The sequence below is a fragment of the Aphidius gifuensis genome, linkage group LG2 (genome assembly GCF_014905175.1).
Source record: "Aphidius gifuensis isolate YNYX2018 linkage group LG2, ASM1490517v1, whole genome shotgun sequence".
NCBI classification, from domain to species: Eukaryota; Metazoa; Arthropoda; class Insecta; order Hymenoptera; family Braconidae; genus Aphidius; species Aphidius gifuensis.
Genome location: NC_057789.1, coordinates 3,492,686 through 3,515,594, shown reverse-complemented (window position 1 = coordinate 3,515,594; position 22,909 = coordinate 3,492,686). Strand labels below are relative to the sequence as shown.

The 22,909-nt window shown below is 23.8% G+C and overlaps 6 protein-coding genes and 1 pseudogene across 7 annotated transcripts; 4 read left to right on the top strand and 3 right to left on the bottom strand.

Moving 5' to 3' along the window:
- Positions 1-270: 270 nt before the first annotated feature.
- On the top strand, positions 271-854 carry LOC122848467. Its single transcript, XM_044146549.1, has 2 exons — positions 271-462; positions 648-854. Exons 1-2 carry the CDS (start codon positions 366-368, stop codon positions 833-835), a joined length of 285 nt encoding a protein of 94 aa, XP_044002484.1. The 5' UTR covers positions 271-365; the 3' UTR covers positions 836-854.
- LOC122848357 (unconventional myosin IC) lies at positions 845-8,481 on the bottom strand. The gene is made up of 15 exons (XM_044146370.1): positions 8,149-8,481; positions 5,204-5,354; positions 4,972-5,087; positions 4,836-4,906; positions 4,559-4,767; positions 4,295-4,477; positions 4,010-4,216; positions 3,681-3,943; positions 3,256-3,580; positions 2,911-3,193; positions 2,612-2,843; positions 1,918-2,554; positions 1,642-1,854; positions 1,468-1,568; positions 845-1,394 (listed from the first exon to the last, which is right to left on the bottom strand). The coding sequence occupies exons 2-15, from the start codon at positions 5,327-5,329 to the stop codon at positions 1,277-1,279; spliced, it is 3,084 nt and encodes a 1,027-aa protein (XP_044002305.1). The 5' UTR covers positions 5,330-5,354; positions 8,149-8,481; the 3' UTR covers positions 845-1,276.
- Positions 8,482-9,428: 947 nt separating this feature from the next.
- Positions 9,429-15,410, top strand: LOC122848374 (kinesin-like protein KIF12). Of its 2 annotated transcripts, none has more exons than XM_044146421.1 (10): positions 9,429-9,969; positions 12,055-12,442; positions 12,517-12,799; positions 12,896-12,990; positions 13,059-13,200; positions 13,285-13,403; positions 13,544-14,010; positions 14,140-14,269; positions 14,328-14,539; positions 14,670-15,410. In XM_044146421.1, exons 1-10 carry the CDS (start codon positions 9,794-9,796, stop codon positions 14,980-14,982), a joined length of 2,325 nt encoding a protein of 774 aa, XP_044002356.1. In that variant the 5' UTR covers positions 9,429-9,793; the 3' UTR covers positions 14,983-15,410. The 2 variants fall into 2 exon arrangements, with proteins under 2 accessions (XP_044002356.1, XP_044002357.1); XM_044146422.1 differs by having other exon boundaries at positions 14,648-15,058.
- LOC122848454 (28 kDa heat- and acid-stable phosphoprotein-like) lies at positions 15,346-16,616 on the bottom strand. The gene is made up of 5 exons (XM_044146535.1): positions 16,412-16,616; positions 16,127-16,224; positions 15,914-16,024; positions 15,708-15,847; positions 15,346-15,631 (listed from the first exon to the last, which is right to left on the bottom strand). Exons 1-5 carry the CDS (start codon positions 16,419-16,421, stop codon positions 15,415-15,417), a joined length of 576 nt encoding a protein of 191 aa, XP_044002470.1. The 5' UTR covers positions 16,422-16,616; the 3' UTR covers positions 15,346-15,414.
- Positions 16,617-16,698: 82 nt separating this feature from the next.
- On the top strand, positions 16,699-18,979 carry LOC122848381 (separin). Its single transcript, XM_044146432.1, has 3 exons — positions 16,699-17,059; positions 17,150-17,366; positions 17,436-18,979. The coding sequence occupies exons 1-3, from the start codon at positions 16,823-16,825 to the stop codon at positions 18,863-18,865; spliced, it is 1,884 nt and encodes a 627-aa protein (XP_044002367.1). The 5' UTR covers positions 16,699-16,822; the 3' UTR covers positions 18,866-18,979.
- Positions 18,980-19,203: 224 nt separating this feature from the next.
- On the top strand, positions 19,204-20,197 carry LOC122848461 (protein BUD31 homolog). The gene is made up of 3 exons (XM_044146543.1): positions 19,204-19,426; positions 19,598-19,720; positions 19,818-20,197. The coding sequence occupies exons 1-3, from the start codon at positions 19,333-19,335 to the stop codon at positions 20,033-20,035; spliced, it is 435 nt and encodes a 144-aa protein (XP_044002478.1). The 5' UTR covers positions 19,204-19,332; the 3' UTR covers positions 20,036-20,197.
- Positions 20,198-20,239: 42 nt separating this feature from the next.
- On the bottom strand, positions 20,240-22,458 carry LOC122848402 (annotated as a pseudogene).
- Between the last annotated feature and the right edge of the window lie 451 nt (positions 22,459-22,909).

Genomic DNA, 22,909 nt, shown 5'->3' with positions numbered 1-22,909 from the left:
GCACTCTACACTTAAAATTAACAAGAGAGAAAGAGATTACTATTAAAATAAAAAAGAGATATATGAAAAATTTAAAAAATGGTATTATCGTAAAAGTAATTAAAAATTGAACAATAAATATATTTCAATATTGATTAATTTGTATTATTATATTTATTATTTGTTACTTGTTATTAATTAATTAATTCGATTTGCGCCGCGGTGATGAGAATTTAAGTAGGGCGCACTCTGGATGGCTGCCATATTTGACCACGAGGTTACCCCCCTGGCCCTCTCCTATCCAGCAGGTGAGTTGATTGTTGAATCAAGTTGGTTATAATTTGTTGAATTATATTGTTTTTTAATTAAAAAAAATATTATATAAAATGGCACAAGGAAAAATAAAAGCAAATAAAACAAAACTTCCTTCATGTCAAAAAACTAAAAAAGGAAAAGGAAATAAAGGCATTCAACAACGAAAAAGTAAGTAAAAAAATATAATTTTATTAATTTGACATTTGTTATTATTGTTGCATGACTAATAATTTATAAATTATTATTATATCTTTCATCTTTTGACAACAATAAATAAATAAAATTCATTTATTTGTCTTTTAATATTTGTTTACATTTTTTAAAATTGTTTTTTATTTTTTTGCTCCTCTCAGATGCACCAATACAACCTAAAAAAACAAAATTAATTGAAACAAATCAATTAAAAAAATTAATGTCCAAAAAATTAAATGAAGCAATGGAAGATGAACTTCGTGAACATGCTTTGGAAGGAAAACAATCATTGACTAAAAAAAGGGATCCAAATGAGCCAAAAGTTAAAAAATCAGATAAGAAAAAATAAGAAATACAATAATTATTGTAAGCTGTATATTTTTATGTAAATTTTCTTTTTATAAATATATAATTGTTCAATTTAAAAAATATGATAGTAACATTATCATGAATATAAAGAAAATTAAAAAATACAAATTCTTTACAATTTTAAAATGAAAATTGTATTTCACAATTTTTTATACAACAATTATAGTTAATTAAAAATATAATGGCACAATTAAGGCATAATATTTTTATCTTTTCTTAAAATATATATTATTCTTTCTTCTTTGCTTTTTAATATTTTTTTTTTTGTGATTTTCTATCACATTGGTAAGGCTGTTTGATTATATTTAAAATTTGTCTCTTTTTTTATTTTCAACAAAAAACAAGTTATCAAACAGAATATATTTTTTAATTATGTAAATAGTTGTTTTTTCTTTTTCAATTTACAAAAGTTAAAAATAGTCTATATTTTGTTGACCACTAGAAGATGGCCATTTTCACGATTTTTACTGATAGCTCTAGTGTTGCCATTGATAAAGTCTATCGTGCCTTCTTTTCCATTGACTAGTTTGTGTGAAAGTCTAGATAAAATTAAAATAACAATTATCAATTTCCAAAAAATAAAATTAATTAATTATAAATCCATATACTCACGAATCTTTGTGAACAATGTTCAATATTTTTGGATTATTTGTGATATCAATGGCTTTAGTAACAGCCTCAATTAAATATGGTACCTCAAGAATTAAATCTCCCTGTTAAAATCATAGCAGCATTAATTAAACATACCCAAAAACTCTCCAAATAATTATTTATAAATTAACATACTTTATCTTTTTTTAAATCTGTTGGAATTCTGACAATTAATAAATTATCAGACTCTCCAGTAACAGCAAGCTCAATGATTATTTCATAAGAAAAACGATGCTTCAACTTCAATGATTTAGTATCAATAATATAAACAGCCTTCTCAGTTAAAATTAATACTCTTTCACGTTGTTTGTAACCATGTCTATCAAACTTAGTAACAGGTGTTCCATACTAAAATTATTAAAACAATAAAAATCAATTTGTTAATTTAAAATTAATAAATAAATAATTTACCTTTATATTTTCTCCAGCTGGTAAAATATTACTAACAAAATATTCCCTCAATTCTGAATATTCATTTTCAAAACGTTCATTTAAAAATTTATCCTTAAAACTAGCTTGATAAGATTTTTTTTTATCTTTAAATAATGTTTCAGCAAGTATTTTAAGTTGAAATTGTTTTTTATTAATTTCACTTAGTTCCAATCGATATTTACGTGCCAACCATTTTCTATAAATATCATGAAGTTGTTGTGATGCTTCACGACATGAATATGGACAATCTGGCCAATATGAACTTAATAAATTTGGTGGTAAACGTTTCGATAAACGTAATAACCATTGATTTTTACCAAGTTCAATAAATGCAGCATTGACATTTGTTGGTGGACCATTTCTCGTTATAAAACCTTCAATAAATGATCTTATTATTACAACAGCTTTTTTACGTTTATCAGCAATTTTTTTAGCCTGATAACGACGTATGTATTTTTGTATTATTATAATACAATTACGATAATGTAAATAACGTTTTCTTTGTTGTCTTCCTTTCCATTTACTTTGTATTATTGCTGCAATATCATTTTTTTTATTTTGAAATGCATCCTCAGTATTGAATAATGTTTTTGGAAATCTTATAAATATTTTTGTTCTGTAATTAATAATTTAATTAATATTTTATTTTGTCTATTAAATTTCATCTACATACTTTCCCATTTGATATTCATTTTCCTGAAATTTCAAATGATTAACCAATACTTGAACACCTTCTGTTGATGGGCCTGGATATGATGGCCATGTTTTTGGACAAAGTGATTTGTATCTTTCAAGAAATTGATCATATGGTCTTCTGTATGCAAAACCAGCTCTTCTAACTCTTAAATTTTCCATCAAGCCAAGATATTTAATTTGATGCAACACAATTTTATCATCAAATTGTCCTATAAAAATATTTTAAAGCCTTAGAATATACATATTTATATTTAATTAAATAAAATGCTTATTTACCTGATTTTTTAAAATCATTTGGTTTTATACAACGTATGTATGATGGCTCCTTTCCCATTAGTATATCAACAAGATTATTCAAACTATTTTTAAATTGTGTTACAGCTGTTTCTGGACGTTTTTTACTTGTTAAATCTTTGACATTAAATATTGCATGAGTTATGGAATTTTTTGTATTTGACATTATCTCACGTAGATCACGAAATAATAAATCATTATTTTTTTCTAAAAATCCAATTACATTATAAGTCACATCTCCAGCATAATGAACAAGCATAAATTCCTGCAAATAAAAATACATATATAAATATAAAAAAAATTTAAAAAACAAATATTTATATTTACATCTCTCCCCATAGTTTTTTGGGTATGAATATCAGCTTTTTTATGACTGATATAATGCTTGTGATCATCAAGATGAAAATTTAGTTTTTCCAAAAAACTCAAATCAGTTGGATCACCAGGACGAAGACATTCTTCATCCAAAAATGATATAATTCCTTTGTGTTTTTCTTCAATTAAATCACAAATAACTTGATTATTAAAATAGTCAATGTGTTCCCAAGTTATTCCCTCACGAAGATACTCTTCTTGCTCTGATTTTAATGTCAATTGAATAAATAATTGTTGTAATTTTTCATTACAAAAATTAATACAAAATTGCTCAAAACTAAAAATCAATTAAAATTAAATTTATATAATATAATTTTCTCATTTGACATACAGATAAATTACAACTACTTGTTGGAAAAATTAATTAAATTATTTACCTATTTTTTTTGAATATTTCAAAACCATAAATATCCAAAATTCCAATAACACCATGATGTCCTTTGATGGTGGTTGATTGAAGTGATCTATTTAATCTATTAACAAGCCAAGTAAATAATCTATCATAAACAGCTTTTGCCAATGCATCACGTGCATAAATAGCTAGTTCTCTATTCAATGGTGATGTCACAACATCACCATGAGCATCAATCGTTCTCTGGGTAAATGCTTCAGCAAGTTTTTCAGTATCACAACCAAGAAGCTGTTAAAAAAAAACAAACAAATTGGTAAATTAATCTTGTAGTTAATTAAAATTGTTTAAACTTACTGTTGCAATTGCATCAACTGATGCTGGTTTAAGTATTTTGGCTTTTCCATCTTCCTCAGTAAAACCAACATTTCCCATATGAAGAACTGATGCAACAATACCAAATAAATCATCTTGTTCTTGTTCTTTTAATTCAACTGTTTTCATTGCATCTAATACAAGGTGGTATTGTTTTACATCATCAATTGTATCAGTTTTTCCTTTTGTCTTGATAAATAATAAAAGTTAACAATTATGTACTTGAAGATTTATTTTACAATTTTTTAGCTTATTTTTTTGTCTTACCCCATTGCTTAGATAATAATATGTATCTAAATTTCTTTTTAAATATAATTTACGTAACTTTTCATCATCAGCACCAGCTAATAGCTGATAAAAAATATGAAAATTACGTTCACCAGATGATTGATGAGTAACACGTGATTTTTCTAGTAAATAATTTAATATATTTCCACCAACTGGATCACCCTGAATATAAATTTAATCATGTTATTAATTTATTCATATTTATTTTTAAATTTAAATTAAAATTAAGATGTGTTTATTCACCTGAAAGTCAAATTCAATATCCATGTATTTACCAAAACGTGATGAGTTATCATTTCGATTTGTTTTAGCATTACCAAATGCTTCAAGTACTGGATTACTTCCAATTAATTTATCATTAACTGCTTCAACTTTTTTTTTATGCTTTGTTGCTGCTGCTATAAATTGTAAAATTTTTTTTGATGCCTCTGTTTTACCTGAGCCTGATTCACCTATTTGGAAAAACCAAAAAAAATTTATTTTTAAAAATTAAAATTAAAATTTGAAATAATTTATTTACCTGATATTAAAATACATTGATCACGATTTTCTTTTTTTAATGAACGATATGCAGTATCTGTTAATGCAAATCTAAAAAAAAAAAATTAATAATTAATATATGAAAAAATTGAAAAATTTAATTTTAAAAAACATACACGTGTGGTGGAGCTTCAAAAAAATTTCTTCCTTCGTAATATTCAACAACAGCTGTATCATAAATTGACAAATTTTTATATGGATTAATTGATATCAGTACTTGGCCAATGTAAGTCTGCAATAACAAAAAATAAATATGATTTTTTTCTATTTATTTAAATTAATCAAAAACAATTGGAATAAATAATTAAAATAATCAAGTATTTTTAGGTTGATGTTAATGTAACTCACGTAGATGAGATTCTCCTTGAATCTTTTTCGTAAATTATCAATAAATGCTGTTTCACTTTGAAAATCCTCGAGGAGTACTAAATCTTGTACACCAACTCGATCACGTTCATGTAAATCACGTTCCATTATTATAATTATTTAATTATTTTATCTGTAAATAATATTGTTTTTTTTAAATTATACAAATTGAAAAATATACAAAACTAAATTTTATATTTTTAACGTGTTTTTTTGAAGAAGCTAATGACTCAAATGATATGTTGACCCACAATATATATAGATTTTTTGTTTTTTTTTTTTTATTTTTTTTTTTCAACTCTAGAAAACCTTGTAGTCACGACGATAAGCAATAGATTAGATATCATTAACAAGAGACGAAAAAAATTCGTCATAAAAGTTCTAATCAATATAGAAAAAAAAAAAATTTTTTTTTATTAATCATCATTATTTTTTTTGCACTTACTATTTATATTTTTTTTCAAAATTGTATTATTTATTAGTTATTTATTAAATAACAAATTCGAAAAAAAAAATCGATAATTTAAAAATAATAATGTAGAAAATATAAATTTAAAACCTATTCGACAGATGATTGATAAATGGAGTTAAAAAATAAACTGATATAAATTAATCTGTGTCAAATTAAACTGCCAATTTTAAGATTAAATTATGACAAATAAATTATTTTTTCTTTCTTTTATTTAAAAATTATACAATATATTTATATCTGTCTAATTTAGAGTGTTAAATCAATGCCAAGAAAGTAACTATTAAAATAAACTCTGATGAGAATGTGAAACACGTTTCACTTGAAACAATGTTCGAAACAATAAAAAAAAATAACACAATCATTCTAATTTAATTCTAATATATTGTTTCAACTAATACACACCTGGTTCAATTATTTTTATTATCAGTAATAAACTATAACAATAATAATAATAAAAACTTGAAATTTAATTTAAAAATAATATTTAAAAAATTTTGAAATTATTATTATTAAAAGTTTAATTAGAAATTTAATTTAAATATAATTTTAAAATTACTTTGCTTAAATTTTTAAACAACGTAAATATTTTCAATTTCTATTATTGATTATTTTATAATGTGTTTTGATAATATTTCAATGTATAAAGACATTGAGTTCAAGTGGTGTTGTTTAAGTTGAAGATAACGGAAAAAATTACGCGTCACTAGTCTACTATTGTTCATTGTATTTAAAAAAAAAAAAAAGTTTCTCAACACTAAAAATTTTATTTAACATATGTATGACAAAAAAAAAATACTCCTGTTCTATAATTATTATTAAAAATATATTTTTAAAATAATTTAAATTATTTATCTATTTGACAAGTCAATTTTTATTATTAATTTATTATAAAAAAAACTATTAATATAATAACGAGTATATCGTTGTCGATATTAACTTTCACGCCTTTTTTTTTATTTTAATGTTTCGTATATAATAGGAGGCTATCATAATACCTGCATCGTTTATAACAATAACAATATAAAAAATTAAAAAATACATGCTTTGTACTTTCCCGCTTGTGGTTTACATTTATTTCTCATGATGAAATTATATTTACTTTAATTCATATATTATTTTCATTTTCGTATTAATTTATTTGATGATTTCTATTTTTTTTTTTTTGAAAATATATATTTTATTGATATGCATTAATGCATAAGTAATGTGATCGGTGCAATGAGAACAATGTGGTTTGTTTTTTTGATTTTTTTTAAACGTATATAATTGTAATAATTATGATGATTATTTATATGGTATAAAAATACAAATGGCATTCATAATGTACCGTAAGATATTCCTGAACTTGGATGATTCAGTCGCCAAGGTTTTTTTTTTTTTATTTCTTTTTTTTTTTTAGTATGTTTGATGGCATCAAGGCCACCCAGCCAAATACTCCGATTCCTCTGTATGTCCAACCGGTTTTTTTAGTTGGTCATAGTTAGACTAAAAATATTATTTATTTATATTTTTAAAATTTATTATTTATTTTATTTATAAATTTTTTAGTAATTTTTATAAATTTTTATTTTGGAGTAAGTCGATTTTAATCATCAAAGAAATTTTTAAAAAAATATTTCATGGACTTTTTTTAGTTAATTTTGTTTTTAACTTGAAATTTTTATATTTTTTAAAAAAAAATTATTAGTTTTTTATGTATCGATATATGAAACAACAAACGAAACCAACTGGCAATTTTTTGTATCGTTACCAGTGCTAAATTTTACGATCCAACGATTGTTATTTTCTCTTTACATCTTTCACTGTGATTTTCTTACGATAAAACAAAAGTAAAAATAATATAAATACATCAATGTATACTTATGCCATTTGTATTGAAACAATATACTCTCTTTTTCAAAAAAAAAAAATTATTTATTTCTTAAAAAACAAATAAAACAAAGTTATATATTTTTAAAATGCCAATGAACTCATGTGATTTTTATATAACAAAAAAAAACAAGAAAAAATGTTATTTTTCTATCAAAAAGCTTATATCAATTGACACATTTACAAAAATAGAATTTTCTAATGTTTTTTTAAATGCTTTCTATCATATGAATATTTAAAAATTTTATTTTTAATACGAATAATAATAAAAAAATTAAAAAAAAAAAAAAACAATTGTATTTTTAATTTTCTAGTATCGATTTAAAATTAGCTTCATAAATTATAATATGTTTAGAATAAAATTAGAATACCTTATCATCTTTTCCTTACACTTTTGTAACAAAAAAAAAAAAAAAATTATTGATTATTATTTATTAAAACCTAATTAGTATAAAGGAAAAAGAAAAAAAAAATTTCCTTTGAAAATAAGACTCACATTGAATCCAATGAATCACCCACAACCTCCCTCAATTGAATAAAAAAAAAAAAAAAAAAAAAAAAGGCCAATTAAATCTCAAGTACTCACCGCTAAAAGCTGATTTTTTTCTATATAAATCCAATTGATCCAAAAATAGGTGAATCACAATTTAAATTGAAATAAAATAATTCATTTTGAATTATCGATCGAAAGAAAGGTTTTTTTTTTTTTGGATTACACTTAAATAAATTTATAAAATATATATTTAATTTTAAAAATACACATAAGATGTACAAATAATTTAAGAAAACAGACAGCCACGAGGCACCACTGTCACGACGTGACTAACACCGGAGTTTATAACATGCGACCATGAAGTTAAACGATGGATTCGAAATGAAAGTAAACTCAAGACTCTCAAGACCCCACTTTGTATTATTTTTTAACTCACGATAAGATGATTCCAAGTGAGATGAAAATTATTTAAAAAAATATATATTAAAAAATCATACACATAGCTAAATTATTTTCAGCTTTATATTTTTAATTAAATAAAAATATTGAGAGAAAAAAATCAAGTACAAATTTCTAGCAATGCCAGTTGCCAGATAAAAATTTATTTAAAACTTTTTTTCTATTTTTTCCTTGTACACTGTATATTTTTGCATTTTAAATTATTTTTAAATTTTTTTTCTATTACATTTATTTACATTGACATTAACTTCCTACTTTTATTTTATATTTTCAAATCAATTTTTATATATAAATTTTTTTTCTATGTCATCATTCATTAGTGTAGCTTTTTTTTTTTTTTCATTATTTTCACATTTTATTTGTTCCGGCATTTACGTGGCTGGTTTTTTTTATAAGACCCTTGGATTATTTTGTGGAAGGGGCTGATGGACAGGGGTAGAATGAATTTACATTATAATCATTTTTTTTTTTTTTTTTATTTTAACGATCGAAAGTATAAAAAGGGTAGGCAAATCGTGGGTCAAGTCCAGCCAGTAGCCTCGAACTCATTGGGGTGATCGGACGTTTTTTTTAAATTATAAATATATTTATATTTTTTTTTTTTTTTTGTGGAACAATGTTTTTTATAAGGCTTATTATAATTTGTGTTATTTATATTTTGGATTAAATTTATATATTCCATACACATTTAAAATAACGTGAGCGAAAAAAAAGTTTTTTTATAATTTTAATTTTTCAAGTAAATAAGAGAAATTTGCATGAAAAAAAATTACAGTGCTTGTTGAAATGAATAAATATAATTAAATTTCTATAGAGCATTGTTATTGTGTATAGTTTTTGAAAAAAAAAATTATAAATTTATATAAAAACAGGTTTTTTTTAATTTTATCGTGAAAATAATGAAAAAAAAAAAATTGAAATGATAACTGTAAAGTCAAGCTATTTAAAAGATATGTTATCGTTATAAAAATATTGTAAAGAAAATTGATATTTATTTTAGAGTCTTGAGGGAAATTGATAATCATATTTTTATTTGTAATTTATAATTCCATTTGATTATCTTTCTGCTAAGAGTTTGCAAAGTAAATATAGCTTGTGAAAACACGTGTTTAATTTTAAGAATTCATGTGACACATGCCAAATACATACGTACCTGACATTTCGATTTTTTTTTTAAATGTTAAACAGTTACTTTAACGATTTCTATAATTATTTCAAAACAAGCTTTATTTATTTAATTAATTTATTGAATTTTATTTTAGCTAGATGAATTAAAATAATGGTGCTGGTAAATAGTCCATCGCCAAAGCGCGATGACATCAAGTTGAACAATCAAATTAAAAAATTACGTGAACCAAATACAAGTTATAAATCATCACGTGGTTCAACAGTAAAATCAACAAAATCAACTGGTGCTTCGAAAATAAGACCAAAACTAAATGGCAGTCGTTCAGAGTAAGAAATCAAATATTATTATTTACAATCTAAATCTCAAAAGATTATAATTACATTTGTTTTTCAACAATTTGATAAAAAATTTAAACTTCTTATTAGTCATTAATCATTTAAAAAAATTCAATAAAAACTTTATGGCGATTCCTGTCTCCTGTCATCATTCCAATTGTGTAAACAACTATTTTCTACGTCGTCAAATAGTTTTGTTTTTTTTAATTTAAACAAACAATAATGATAGATAAATAAAATCGCTAAAAAAAAAGAAGAGACATCATTAAGATCTAGAGCATTGATGAGAAACAAGACGAGCAAATATTTTCAATTAAATTCAATAAATCACAGTAAATTCTAGTACATCATATCTCACATTTGAAAAAATAAATAAATATTTTATTATCAAAGTCTAAAATGATAATATAAATTTTTTATTTATTTATCTATAATAAGAGTGAAAGAGAAAATATTAAAAAGAAAAAAAAAAGCTCACATGCTTGTATATCTCGTGACGTTATTAAACATTGTGTCATTTTTTTTTACCTGATGGAAAATAAAATAAGAAAAAAAAAAATATAAGTGCTAGGGTATACAGTGATAATGTTAATAATGAAAAAAAAATATAATGTAAGCCTGTATTTGATGAGCCATACTGTAGATAATATCGATCGAGAGACCTTGTCCATGCACTCTCAACCATAACGATCAATATTATCATAATCATTAACACCCCCCGACATAATAAAACCCCCTTTTGGTCATTTTTATTTATGATTATCATCTTGATGAACACTCAGACATTATAATGTTCTTTGTAAAACAAAAAAATTAGTTGATAAAAGCGCAAAAAAATTTATAACAAAATTATCATTTTACGTAAAAAATATTTATTTATCTATTCAACATGACTTGGCAATTTAAATTTACAATAAAATTATAAATAAAAATTAAAAATAGTGTATTTTAAATATTTTTTAATTTATAATTTAAAAAAATATATAAAAAAAAAAATTGTTAGATAAAAAAAAAAATGCATAAATTTAAAATAAAAATTTTAAAATTATCGTTATTTTAAAATAATAACAAATATAATATTTTTATTTAAAAAAAAAATTTTTTTTAACATGCAAGGGATGTTGAATAATGCATGTCATTTTTTAAAATCGAAATAAAATATTACAGGAATTATTAAAAGAAAAAAAAAGGGTATTTTAAAAAATTGAAAAAATATTATTTTTTGATAATTTTCAATTAAAGCTACCATGCTTTTTTGTTAATCTTAATTTTGATATTTATAGATGTAATAGATAAATTTCCGTAAAATAGTCAAAGGGTTGTTTATAAAAATTATGATAATATGATAATTTATATCTTTCTTTTAGATTCCTAATATTCATATTAACATGAGCATTGTTGTCAATAAAAATAATATATCAGATAAAAAAAACATTAGAAAAATATTTATACAAAGTTTTTAAGCATAAGGGTTTCCCCTAATCACGCAATGATTGTTGACTTGAATTGAAGGTTGATTTGTCTAGTAGATTAACTAAAAGACACGCGATTTTTTTATTTTTATTTTTATCATTTATTTATCTTTTAATTCAAACATTTATTGATCATTTTCATGCACAAAATGATTCATCAGTTGAATCAACATTCGATAAGCTCTATTATTCATGTAAATAAATTTCTAATTTTCCACAAAGCCAATTTATTAAAATAAATTAAATGCACTTTATAATTTAGTTCTTTGAATTAATATTAAATAATTATTTCAACGAAAAATTTATAATTTAAAATAACACGTGTGACGATTTTTCATTGCACTGTTATATCCAAAAATATAACACAAAATTAAAATAAACTCGTAAACATTTTTTTTTTTTTTTCCTTCCCTCGTTATTTGAATTTTTTTTATTTCAAGTTTATATTTAAATTTATGTTCTGTTGAAATTATTTATGAATAGCTTTTGAATGAATGAATTGGATTTTAAAAACCTTGAATAAAATTGATTTTAAATTATCATTAAAAATTAAACTAATCAATTTAATTTTTTTATTTAATAAAATTATTTATAATTTTTAAAGATCTGGAAGTATTGAAAGATTAACTGAGGGTGATAAAAAAATAGTTGGCTCAAAACATTTAATACCAGAAGATAATATTAATGTTGTTGTACGAGTACGTCCATTAAGTAATAAAGAAATTAAATATGGTGATGATTCATCACTTAAATTACCTGGTGATGGACAAATACAAATTGAAAATCCAATAAGTAGTGGAAGTGAAAAAAAGAATAAATTATTTTCCTACAATGTTGTATTTGAGCCATCAGCAAGTCAAGAAGATGTATTACAACATTCAGGAATTAAAAAACTTATTGAAATGGCAGTTGAAGGTTTTAATTGTACTTGTTTTTGTTATGGACAAACTGGAAGTGGTAAAACACATACACTAACTGGACCACCTGGATTGGTAATAATAAATTCATAAAATATTAATATAAAATTATTTTTAAATTAATTAAATATAAATTTTATTGTTTTTAGTTTGATGGACCAATTGATTCATACTCGGAAGATCATGGATTAGTATTTCGTTCATTTGTTTATTTATTTAAAACACTTCAAGAACGTAAAGAATTTAATTTTGTATTAAAATCATCATTTCTTGAAATATATAATGAAAAAGTTATTGATTTATTAAATCCTGGATCATCAAGAAAATCACTTGCTGTTAGGTGGAGTAAAAAAATACGTGGTTTTTTTGTTGAAAATTTATTCACTGTTGAGTGTCAAGAACTTGATGATTTAATGGCTGTACTTGAGGAAGGTAAACTATTTATTTTTATCTTTTAATAATTTTTTTTTCATCATCAATTATTTTGTTTTATTTATTTTTCATTGTTTTGGTTTTTTTTCTGTTAAGGAATGCGAAACAGATCAGTAGGCACGCACAACATGAACGAACATTCCAGTAGAAGTCACACGATATTGACTGTTCATATAACATCAGAACAGCAGGTGATAATAATAAACAAAATTAAAAACTAATTACAATTTTTATTTATATTTTAATTGCTTTATAACAGATGGATAATGGAGTGTTTATAACAAAACAAGGTAAAATTAATTTTGTTGATCTTGCTGGAAGTGAAATGACAAAAAAAACTCAAAGTGAAGGAAAAACATTAGAAGAAGCCAATAATATCAACAAAAGTCTAATGGTTTTAGGTAAATTAAATTTTTATATTTTAGTTTATTTAAATAATATTTATATAAAAAAGTAAATTTAATTATTTTTTTTCTCTTTTTCAGGATATTGTATAGCTTCATTGAGTGATGGAAAAAAAAAGCTTGGTCATATTCCTTACAGAGATAGTAATTTGACAAAATTATTGGCTGATAGTTTAGCTGGGAATGGAGTCAGTTTGATGGTAAAAAAAAAATTAAACTAAATTGATTTTTATTTCTTTGGAAAATATAAAACGAAAAAAATAATTTCTATTAATCAAAGCTGTTAATTATTTGTTGAAAAATTCAGCTGAATTAATTGAATATATGCTTTGAATTTTAGATTGCATGTGTATCATCAGCTCGTTCAAATACAAGTGAAACATTAAACACTCTACGCTATGCAGCAAGAGCAAAAAAAATTCGCACAAAGCCAATAATTGTCATGGATCCAAGAGAAGCATTGATACTAAGTTTAAAACGTGAAGTTGGTGCATTACAAACTGAAAATGATCATCTACGTACTGCACTACATATTGGAAATGAAACAATAAATCCACAAAGATTAAATGAATTAAATGAAAAATATCAACAACAACAACTTAATCTAGCACAAGTTGATATTGATAAACTTGCTGAATTAGATAATAATGAATTAAGTGAATTATTAAGATCTTATATCAATGAAAATGAAGCACTTAGACGTGAAAATGCTGAATTATATACAACTAGAGATCATATTTTTCGTGATCAAGAATTGGTTTGTCGTGAGAATGAAAGATTGCTTAAAAAATTGGAAGATGTTAATTCGTAAGTTAATTAATTTTCAACCTTAATATACATTTTAATTATTTAAACAATTAAATGTTGATTTTTAATTGATTAAATATTAAATTAAAATTTTTCATTAGATATTTTTGTTGTTTATTTTTGTTACAGAGTTTGTTGTCGTTCACCAATAATTCCAGCTCGTCCAGTTTACTCTGATACTATTCTCAGTAGTTCACAACATGATGATCTTCCAAGTTCAATGAATATTTGGACAAATCCAAATGACGATGCTTCTCGAGTAAGTAAAATTAAACAACCAAAATAAACTAAAATTAACAGCTAATTTATTATTTAAGAATGGAGTTGGTGTTAGCTTGACGAAATTATCAAAGAATAATATTCAAATACCATCAAAAGTATTGAAGGAACTTGACAAAAGAATTGTTGGAAGTTTTAGTAATATTGCTGAAACATATAAAGATCATCGTCGTAACAAGTCTTGGGACAATGGTCATGGCTTGATGGATAATAATGGAGAAAGAATTTCACCTCCAACAGATTCTTCTCAGTACGTTCAATAAATTTCTAACTGTATTTGTCTTTATTTATAATTTGTTTTAAATTATAAAAATTACAAATAATTATATCAAAATGATTTAAATAATGTTAAAAATAGTATTTGAGTTTTTTGTTTGTAGAATGAAAAAGCCAACACTACGAAGAACGTCAACAGTACCTGAAGAAATGACAACAAAATATATGAATACATTTAAACCAATTGTCAGAAGAAATTCACAATCAATTGATGGAACACCTGATTCATTTAGAAGTGGCTCATTAAATGAAGGACAATCAGCACCTGATACTGGTGATTCAATTTCATTTACAACACCATTTCCAATTATTTCTAGATCATCATCACCATTTACAACAATTGATGATTATTTAAAAAAAAATAATAATACTGAGTCTAGAATTGAAGATGAACAATTTCCAGTTTTCCACAGTTAATATTTATTTTTAATAATATATATAGAAAATTTATTCAATAATTTATCTTGACTTTGAAATATAAATTTTTTTTCTTTTCCAATGTGTCTTTTTATTTGCAAGAATATAAATTATAATTGATTTTTTAATTAAAGCCTTTTTCTTATCATGTTGGGCAAATTAAAAAACACAAAATTGTTGATACTTGGACATCTAGCAACAACAAAATTAAAGAACCAAATGAAAAACTAAAAAAAAAAAAAGAACAAATATATATATCAATATAATAAATTTTTATTAATTAATTTTATTGATATAAAAAAATTAAAGAGATTGAAAACCATTGTAAATACAATAATTATTAGTATACAATTATTATTAGTATTTTTTTTTTTTTGTTTTATCAAGAAGTGGAATAATTAAATCATATTTTTTTAATTTATAAAAAAGAATTTATATTTTTTTTCCAAGAGCTCTTGATGTTGCTTCAGTTTTTTTTTGTGAAGCAAGTTCTTTTTTTTTCTTTTCATCTTCTCTACGTTTTGCTGCTTCTTCTCTTTGTTGTTTAATTATTTGTAATCGAGCTAAATCAGCTCGTGCTTCATCAGTCTTACCAGCAGCATGAAGTTTTTGATAATGTGCCTGTGCACGTTCAGCATCAAGTTGTTCTCTAAAAAACACATCCAAAAATAATATTAATATTATTATTAATAATAAATTTTAATTAATATAATTATATTATTAACCTTTCTCTTCTTGATAATTCTGGCTTTGATGATGATGATTTAACAAGTGTTTCATTTAATTGTGACAATTTCTTGGCTTTTTTTTGTACTCTATTTGGATTTTCAATTTCAATAAGAGCCTCAACACCTTTAGCCTTTCCCTAAAATTAAAAAACAATTAAATCAGTCCCAAAATAATAAACAAAGATGGATTAATTATTATTTACCTCAGTTTCTGAATCAGATGTTTCTGATTCACTCTCACTGTCAGAGTTGTCCTTGTCCTTTTTTGGTACAATTTCTTCTTCACTTGATGATTCTTCACCTTTGTGTTGTTGCTAAAACAACATATTAATTATTATTTATTGTCAAGTATAAATTATGCATACATGTATTTATCAGCAACATATTGATGATACATGTTATTTAAATAACCTTACCCTCCATCTTCGTTTTTCTTCCTCAGCTTTTCTTTGCTCCTCTAATTCCTCAGGGTTTGTAAAATGACGATTACGTCCCTTGTGATTAACAAATTTACCTTAAAATATTTAAAACAATTTATTATTGTTCAGGGTCAAACAAGCATTGAAGATAATTTTATCTCAAACGTATAGATATATTTTTTTTTAATGCGAAAACGTGGACTGAGAATTGAGTAAATTGAGTAAAAAAAAAAAAAAAAAAAAAAATTATTAAATGTTTATTTGGTTAATTAAATACTTTACCTCTTGGCATCTTAGTTTTTTTTTTATATTAAAATTTAAATAAGAAAATAATTTTATTTATATTTATGTATTAATATATTTTATATATTGATAAATAATATATATTTTAATAAACTTAAACTCTTGACATAGGAGACCAAAATGATCTGCTGAATTTGTTCCAATTTTGCTTGACGTCAAGCGCAGTCAAGCAGCCGTCATTTTTTTTCATTTTTCAAGTCGCCATGTTGGGTAAATTTAGTTGAGAGATAAGTAAAGATTCCTTTGTAATCGATGCTGATCATAAAGTTGTGTCGTTGTTGTTGTTGTCAACAATAAATTGTGTCAGATGTTTGATCAAATGATCATTATTCATCACACGTGTTGATAAACAACAAATCTCAATAAATTAAAAACAATTGTGTATTAAGAATGACAGAAAAAATTGATCCTGTATTATTGAAAGGATCATTGAAGGCTTTTGAAAGACTCAAGGATCAAATACAGCCAAATTGGCGAAAAGAAAACAAGGAAAATCCTTGTAAAGATGATATTCCAGTGAAGTCATTTTCCAAACAATTGGATGAATATAATCAACAAATAAAAATTGCATTGGATAATAATGAGCTGATAACATTTCATAAATTATCTGCTCTAGTTGCTGGCAATGTAATATTATTTTTTTAACATTACAATCATATATTTTACATTTATTTATACTTGTTGATGTTTTGTTTTGTTTTTTTTCTATTATTACAGTTAAATGATGAGCCAAAAGCAATTAGTCATTTGGTTGAATCACAGGGTCTTCATCATCGTACACAAGTTAGATACAGATATATTAAATCTGAAATTAAAAAAAATAATGACCAAAATCAATCGGTATATGGTCTTGATCCATCACACTTTGATCTTGGACTTGATTCAAAAGAAACATATGATAAATTATTATTAAAACTTAAACAACTTCCAAGTGGTAAGTTTATATTTTTTTAAATATAAATTGTTAATTTATTTAATTGATTTAATTGCCTGTTAATTACAGAATGGTACATGCTTCAAGTAACAAAAGCATATGATAAATCAGAATATCCAACATCACCATCAACAACACATCCAATTCATCTTGTTGTATTGCCAACAGGTAAAAATGCAATTCCACCATTTACATTATTATTACCAAAGCCAAAAAATAATAATTATGATATTGTTAGTTCAATAAAAACTCTACTAGATAATAATAAAAAAGATTTAAGTCGTTCATATACATATAAACAACAATATTGGCAAATGAGATTTCGTCAAAATGAAACAATGAAAACAGCAATTGATGAAATTGAAAAAAATTGGTTAAGAGAATGGAGAATATTATTTATTGCTGATCCAATTGAACCATCATATACAACAAAAGATTTATTACAAATAATTGATAAATTAATAATTGATGATAAAAAAATTAATGGTAATATAACAATAAAACAAATATGGTTATTAAAAAAAATTGCATCATGTTCATCATATTTAAATAAAGAAGAAATTGATCGTGCTGTAACATGGGTATTAAATGGTCCATCAAAGTTATGTAAAAATATAATATATTCAATAATTGGAAAGACAAAATTTTCATCAGCAATTGAAACTGAAATACGTAAAACACTTGTACTTATTGTTGATGAATTTATTGATTATTTACCATTTGAATCAATGTCAATATTAATTAAAAATCCAGTAACAAGATTTTCATGTTTTCACATGGTTTATGCATTATTTAAAGAATATGAAAAATCAATTATTAATGGCTGTTTGGAAATTAAACTTGATGATTGTACTGATAATGGATTAGGTACATTTGTCGTTAATCCAAGTGGCGATTTGGAAAAAATGGAAAAACGTATGAAAGTATTTATTGATGATTGGTTACCAAATTGGGATGGTATTTATCATGCACCACCAACAACACAACAGTTTATTGATGCATTATCAAATTATACATTTTTCATGTATAATGGACATGGTTCTGGTATGAATTATTTACCACGTGATACTATTGAAAAAACACGTGCAAAAGCAATACCGTTATTATTTGGTTGTTCAAGTTTAAAAATGTTAAATAATGGTGGTAAATTTCCACCAATATCATTGGCAAATCAATATTTAACAGCATGTAGTCCATGTATACTTGGTATGATTTGGGAAATAACTGATTTGGCTGCTGATAAATTAACTGTTAATTTTATAACAAATTTTTTACCATCTAAATCGAAAAATGTATGGAAGAATATTGATGATGATAAATGGTCAAAAGGTCTTATTGAAAATGAAAAATCTTGTAAATTAAATGATATTTGTCAAACAAGAGAAAATGAAATGTTAAGAGCAATTTCATTGGCTAAAAATTATAGTAAAAGACAATATATGACTGCAGTTGCAACAATTGTTCGTGGTTTACCAGTTAGAATTTGTCATAATAAATAAATATAAAATAAATATTATTATTTTTTATAAAACTTTAAGATATCAAAACAAAATTAATCATTTAAGTTTAAAGTATATTTTGTATATCAATAAAATTACAATGTTATTTACAAATTAATTATTTTATTGAACCTTGACAAATTAAAAATTAACTATTAATAATTTAAAACAATTTTCAAATGTTGATCAACAATTCTTTTTGTGAATTTTAAATTAAGCGCACTTGATTTTTCAATTTACTTTACCATCAGTTGACTTTTTTTACTGCAGCGTCATCTATGTCAAACAGTCTCTCTCTTTTTCCCCTTTTTTTTCACTCTCCTCCTCTCGTGTCCCCTCTCGATAGTTATTAGTTTTATTTTTATTTATTTTCTCTCTCTTGGACAACGAAAAACTATCGTTTCCAACAAAACAATAATCTGTCATTAGATTATTTATTATATTTATTTGTTAATTAATCAAATAAAATGCCAAAAGTAAGAAGAAGCAAAAAACCACTTCCAGATGGTTGGGAATTAATTGAGCCTACTTTAGACGAATTGGAGCAAAAAATGCGTGAAGGTAAATAATTGTTTCTTATTGGTTATGTTTATCATTATTATTTATGTTTTTGTCTTTTAATTATTGTTAATAGTTTTATAATTATTAACTTTATTTATTGACTTTGTTCTTGTGTCTTGTTTAACAATGATTTATTAATTGTTTGAAACTTTTGTTTATGTTTTTTTGTAGCTGAAACTGAGCCACATGAGGGAAAAAGAAAGCAAGAATCCTTATGGCCAATATTTAAAATTCATCATCAAAAATCAAGATACATTTATGATTTATTTTATCGCAGAAAAGCAATCAGTCGTGGTAAGAATAAATCACAATATCTTCTTGAACAAATTTAAATTTCGATGAAAAAAAAAAATGAAATGTTTATTAAATTTATTAATTTTATTTGTTGTAGAACTTTATGATTTTTGTCTTGCTGAAAATATTGCTGACAAAAATTTGATTGCCAAATGGAAAAAAGTTGGCTATGAAAACTTGTGTTGTCTCAGGTGCATCCAGACAAGAGACACAAATTTTGGCACCAACTGTATTTGCAGAGTTCCAAAAGGAAAATTAGAAGAAGGCAGAATTGTCGAGTGTATTCACTGTGGCTGTCGTGGATGTTCTGGCTAATAATTAGTCAAAATCATCAACAAGATATTATTTATTTAAACGTGACGATCTTTAATATGACAGATAACAAATTTGACGCTACTGTTGATATATTATTGTATTATTAATATGTATAAAAAATTAATTTAATAAATTTTTTCGAATAATTATCATTTATAAAATTTAACGTCAATTTTCATTGAATTTATTTGCTTTATATTAACAATTATTATCTCAAAAATACATCCGAATAAAAACATCAACTTCAATAATATAAATCACTTTTTTTTTTTTCAAATTATATAAAATATTTAAAGAAGAAAACACTGTTTACTTGACCATTAAATTCCACCTGTGTCCAGCTAATCTCGTTGCAAAATACAAAGGTGTATCAATACACCAATCATAAGTAACAATTTTATCTGAACACTCAATATTAATTCTCAATGTTTCATCATCTTTTTTTAATAATGTTATTAAAACAGTAACACCAGATTCAATTGTAGGTAATTGCATTGATTTTTCATTACCATCCATGAATATTTTACCCTGGCTTGTTATAAAAAGTGAACCATCACGAATTAAATTATCATGACAATCATTTGGCTCATTTAGCAAGGCAATACCTTCATTATTACTTGCATTTTTTGGTACTTCTAAAAACTACAAAATAATTATTAATTAACATGATAATTATAATTTAAAATATTTTAGCACTACCTTAAATTCAATAATTTGATTTCCATCTAACTGTGCACTTTTTGAATATAACGTGCTTATTTTATCAACAAGTTTAGCAGCAATTGTGCCGTTATTTGTTATCATGTAATCTTTATTTTCTTGACTCCATCCTGAAATTAATAAATTAAAATAAACAATTAATTTTGCAATAATAATATTATTTATTTATCAAGTCCAACAGAGTTACTTCAATCACAGACCAACTAATTATTAGCCATAATTATTGTATTTTCCAGTGTCAATAGTAATCATAATTAAAATGATTTATTTGATCAACAAAAAAGAGAAGAAAAGAAAGAAAATACTGGATGAAAAGTAAGTACAATAAATAAATAAAAATAATTATTATACATACCATAAAAAGTAATATTTGTTTTAGCAATACGTGGTGCACTCCAGGCAGTTTCGAATGATTTTATACCAACTCTAAGTGTAATAACTTGATTAAATTGAAAATCATTTATAAAACAATAATTATCCGTTCCCTCATAAACAGTTACAAATTCATCAGATGTCTGATCAATAATTTCACCATTAGCTTTCTGTAGTAAATAAATATATTCATCATTTGCAAAATCAGGATCATCAATGTTCCATTTGACATAAATACAACCTGGTTTTTCTTGTACATCAGTTATTTTAACTGGACCAAGTTTTATTATTGATCCAACATCATAAACACAATTTAATATATTATGTATTTCATCATGAGTTGGATTTTTAAAATTCAAATATGGTAGTTCATCTATTGATGGTACTGCTGGTATACTGTCGAAAATATACATCAAAAATTAATTTAATAAACTTGCTTTATTTTTTAAATAATCAATCAATAATTACCCGCCAATTTTTCCACTATTTTCATGAAGATCATTGAGCTCAGAATTTTTATGATAAACATTGTTATTTAATTTCAATTCAATTTCATTGATTAAATTTTTTTTCTTTAATATTTCATTTTTAATTTGTTGTCTGCATGCTTTTAATGGTGTTAAATTTTCATTTTTAAATACATTTGCTTCTAGTTTGAGGATATCACGTTTTTTATTAATTTCATTTGTTATTGTTGTTAGTAATTTATCATATGTTTTGTCGATTTCTTGGATAACTTTATCTGTTGCATTTTCAATCTGTAGAAATTATTATTGTTTAGATTAATTTTGTTTGATTTAATTTATTTTTCTACTCACTTGGCTATCTGCATCGTCTAGACTCTTGAATTCTTCTTCAAGTTTAAATATGTATTCTTGAATGTATGATATATATCAATATTAATTCGTCCAAACATTCATCAGATATATTGTTTATTAATTCTTCATAACTATCAATTTTATCTTGTGAATTTTTTAATCTCAATTCCAATTCTTCTTGACGTAATTTTTCATGATATTTATCTGATTTTGTATCATAATTATCAGCTGGTAGAAATTGTGATTCATCAGTTAATGTTGAATTTAATTCATCAACTGTATCATTATCAAAAAAATCCATTTGTACAAATCATCAATGCTAAATTACTGAAAATTAAAATTAATTTTTAAATTAATTCATTACAAATTTCATCAGCTAAAGCTCAGGTATAAAATACCAAGCAATTACCTGAGCTTTATCTGCAATTTTTTTATATTCTTATCATTACTTTTGTTAAAAAAAATAGTTGAAGAAAAGCATGTTTAAAATGTACTAGTGCAAATATGGTTTCGTTAAATTTTGCCATGAATATTTAACTCGACAATCAGTCAATTCAGTTTGTAAAATTTTATCATCAGTTGTTTGTACACTTTCATTGCATAATATATAATAATTATTATCAATTTTTGTTTGATAATTAATATTTTTACTATTTGACGTTAATATTTTACCATCCCAATAGTTTAAATTTTTTTTAAATGACAAATCATTTGATGTTACTTGTGTATCAGTGCCAATTATTTGCCATGAATATTTAATTTTACATTGTGATTTTTTTTTATAAATATTATTTATTAATAATGTGTCTGATGTTTGTGCACTTGTGCCAATTATTTGCCATGAATATTTAACATCACATGGTGAATTTTTATTTCTAATTTTTTCTGATGGTGGAATCCAATTTAAACTTTGCCAAGAATATTTTTTATCAATTGATTTATCATTATTTAATTCATAATTTAA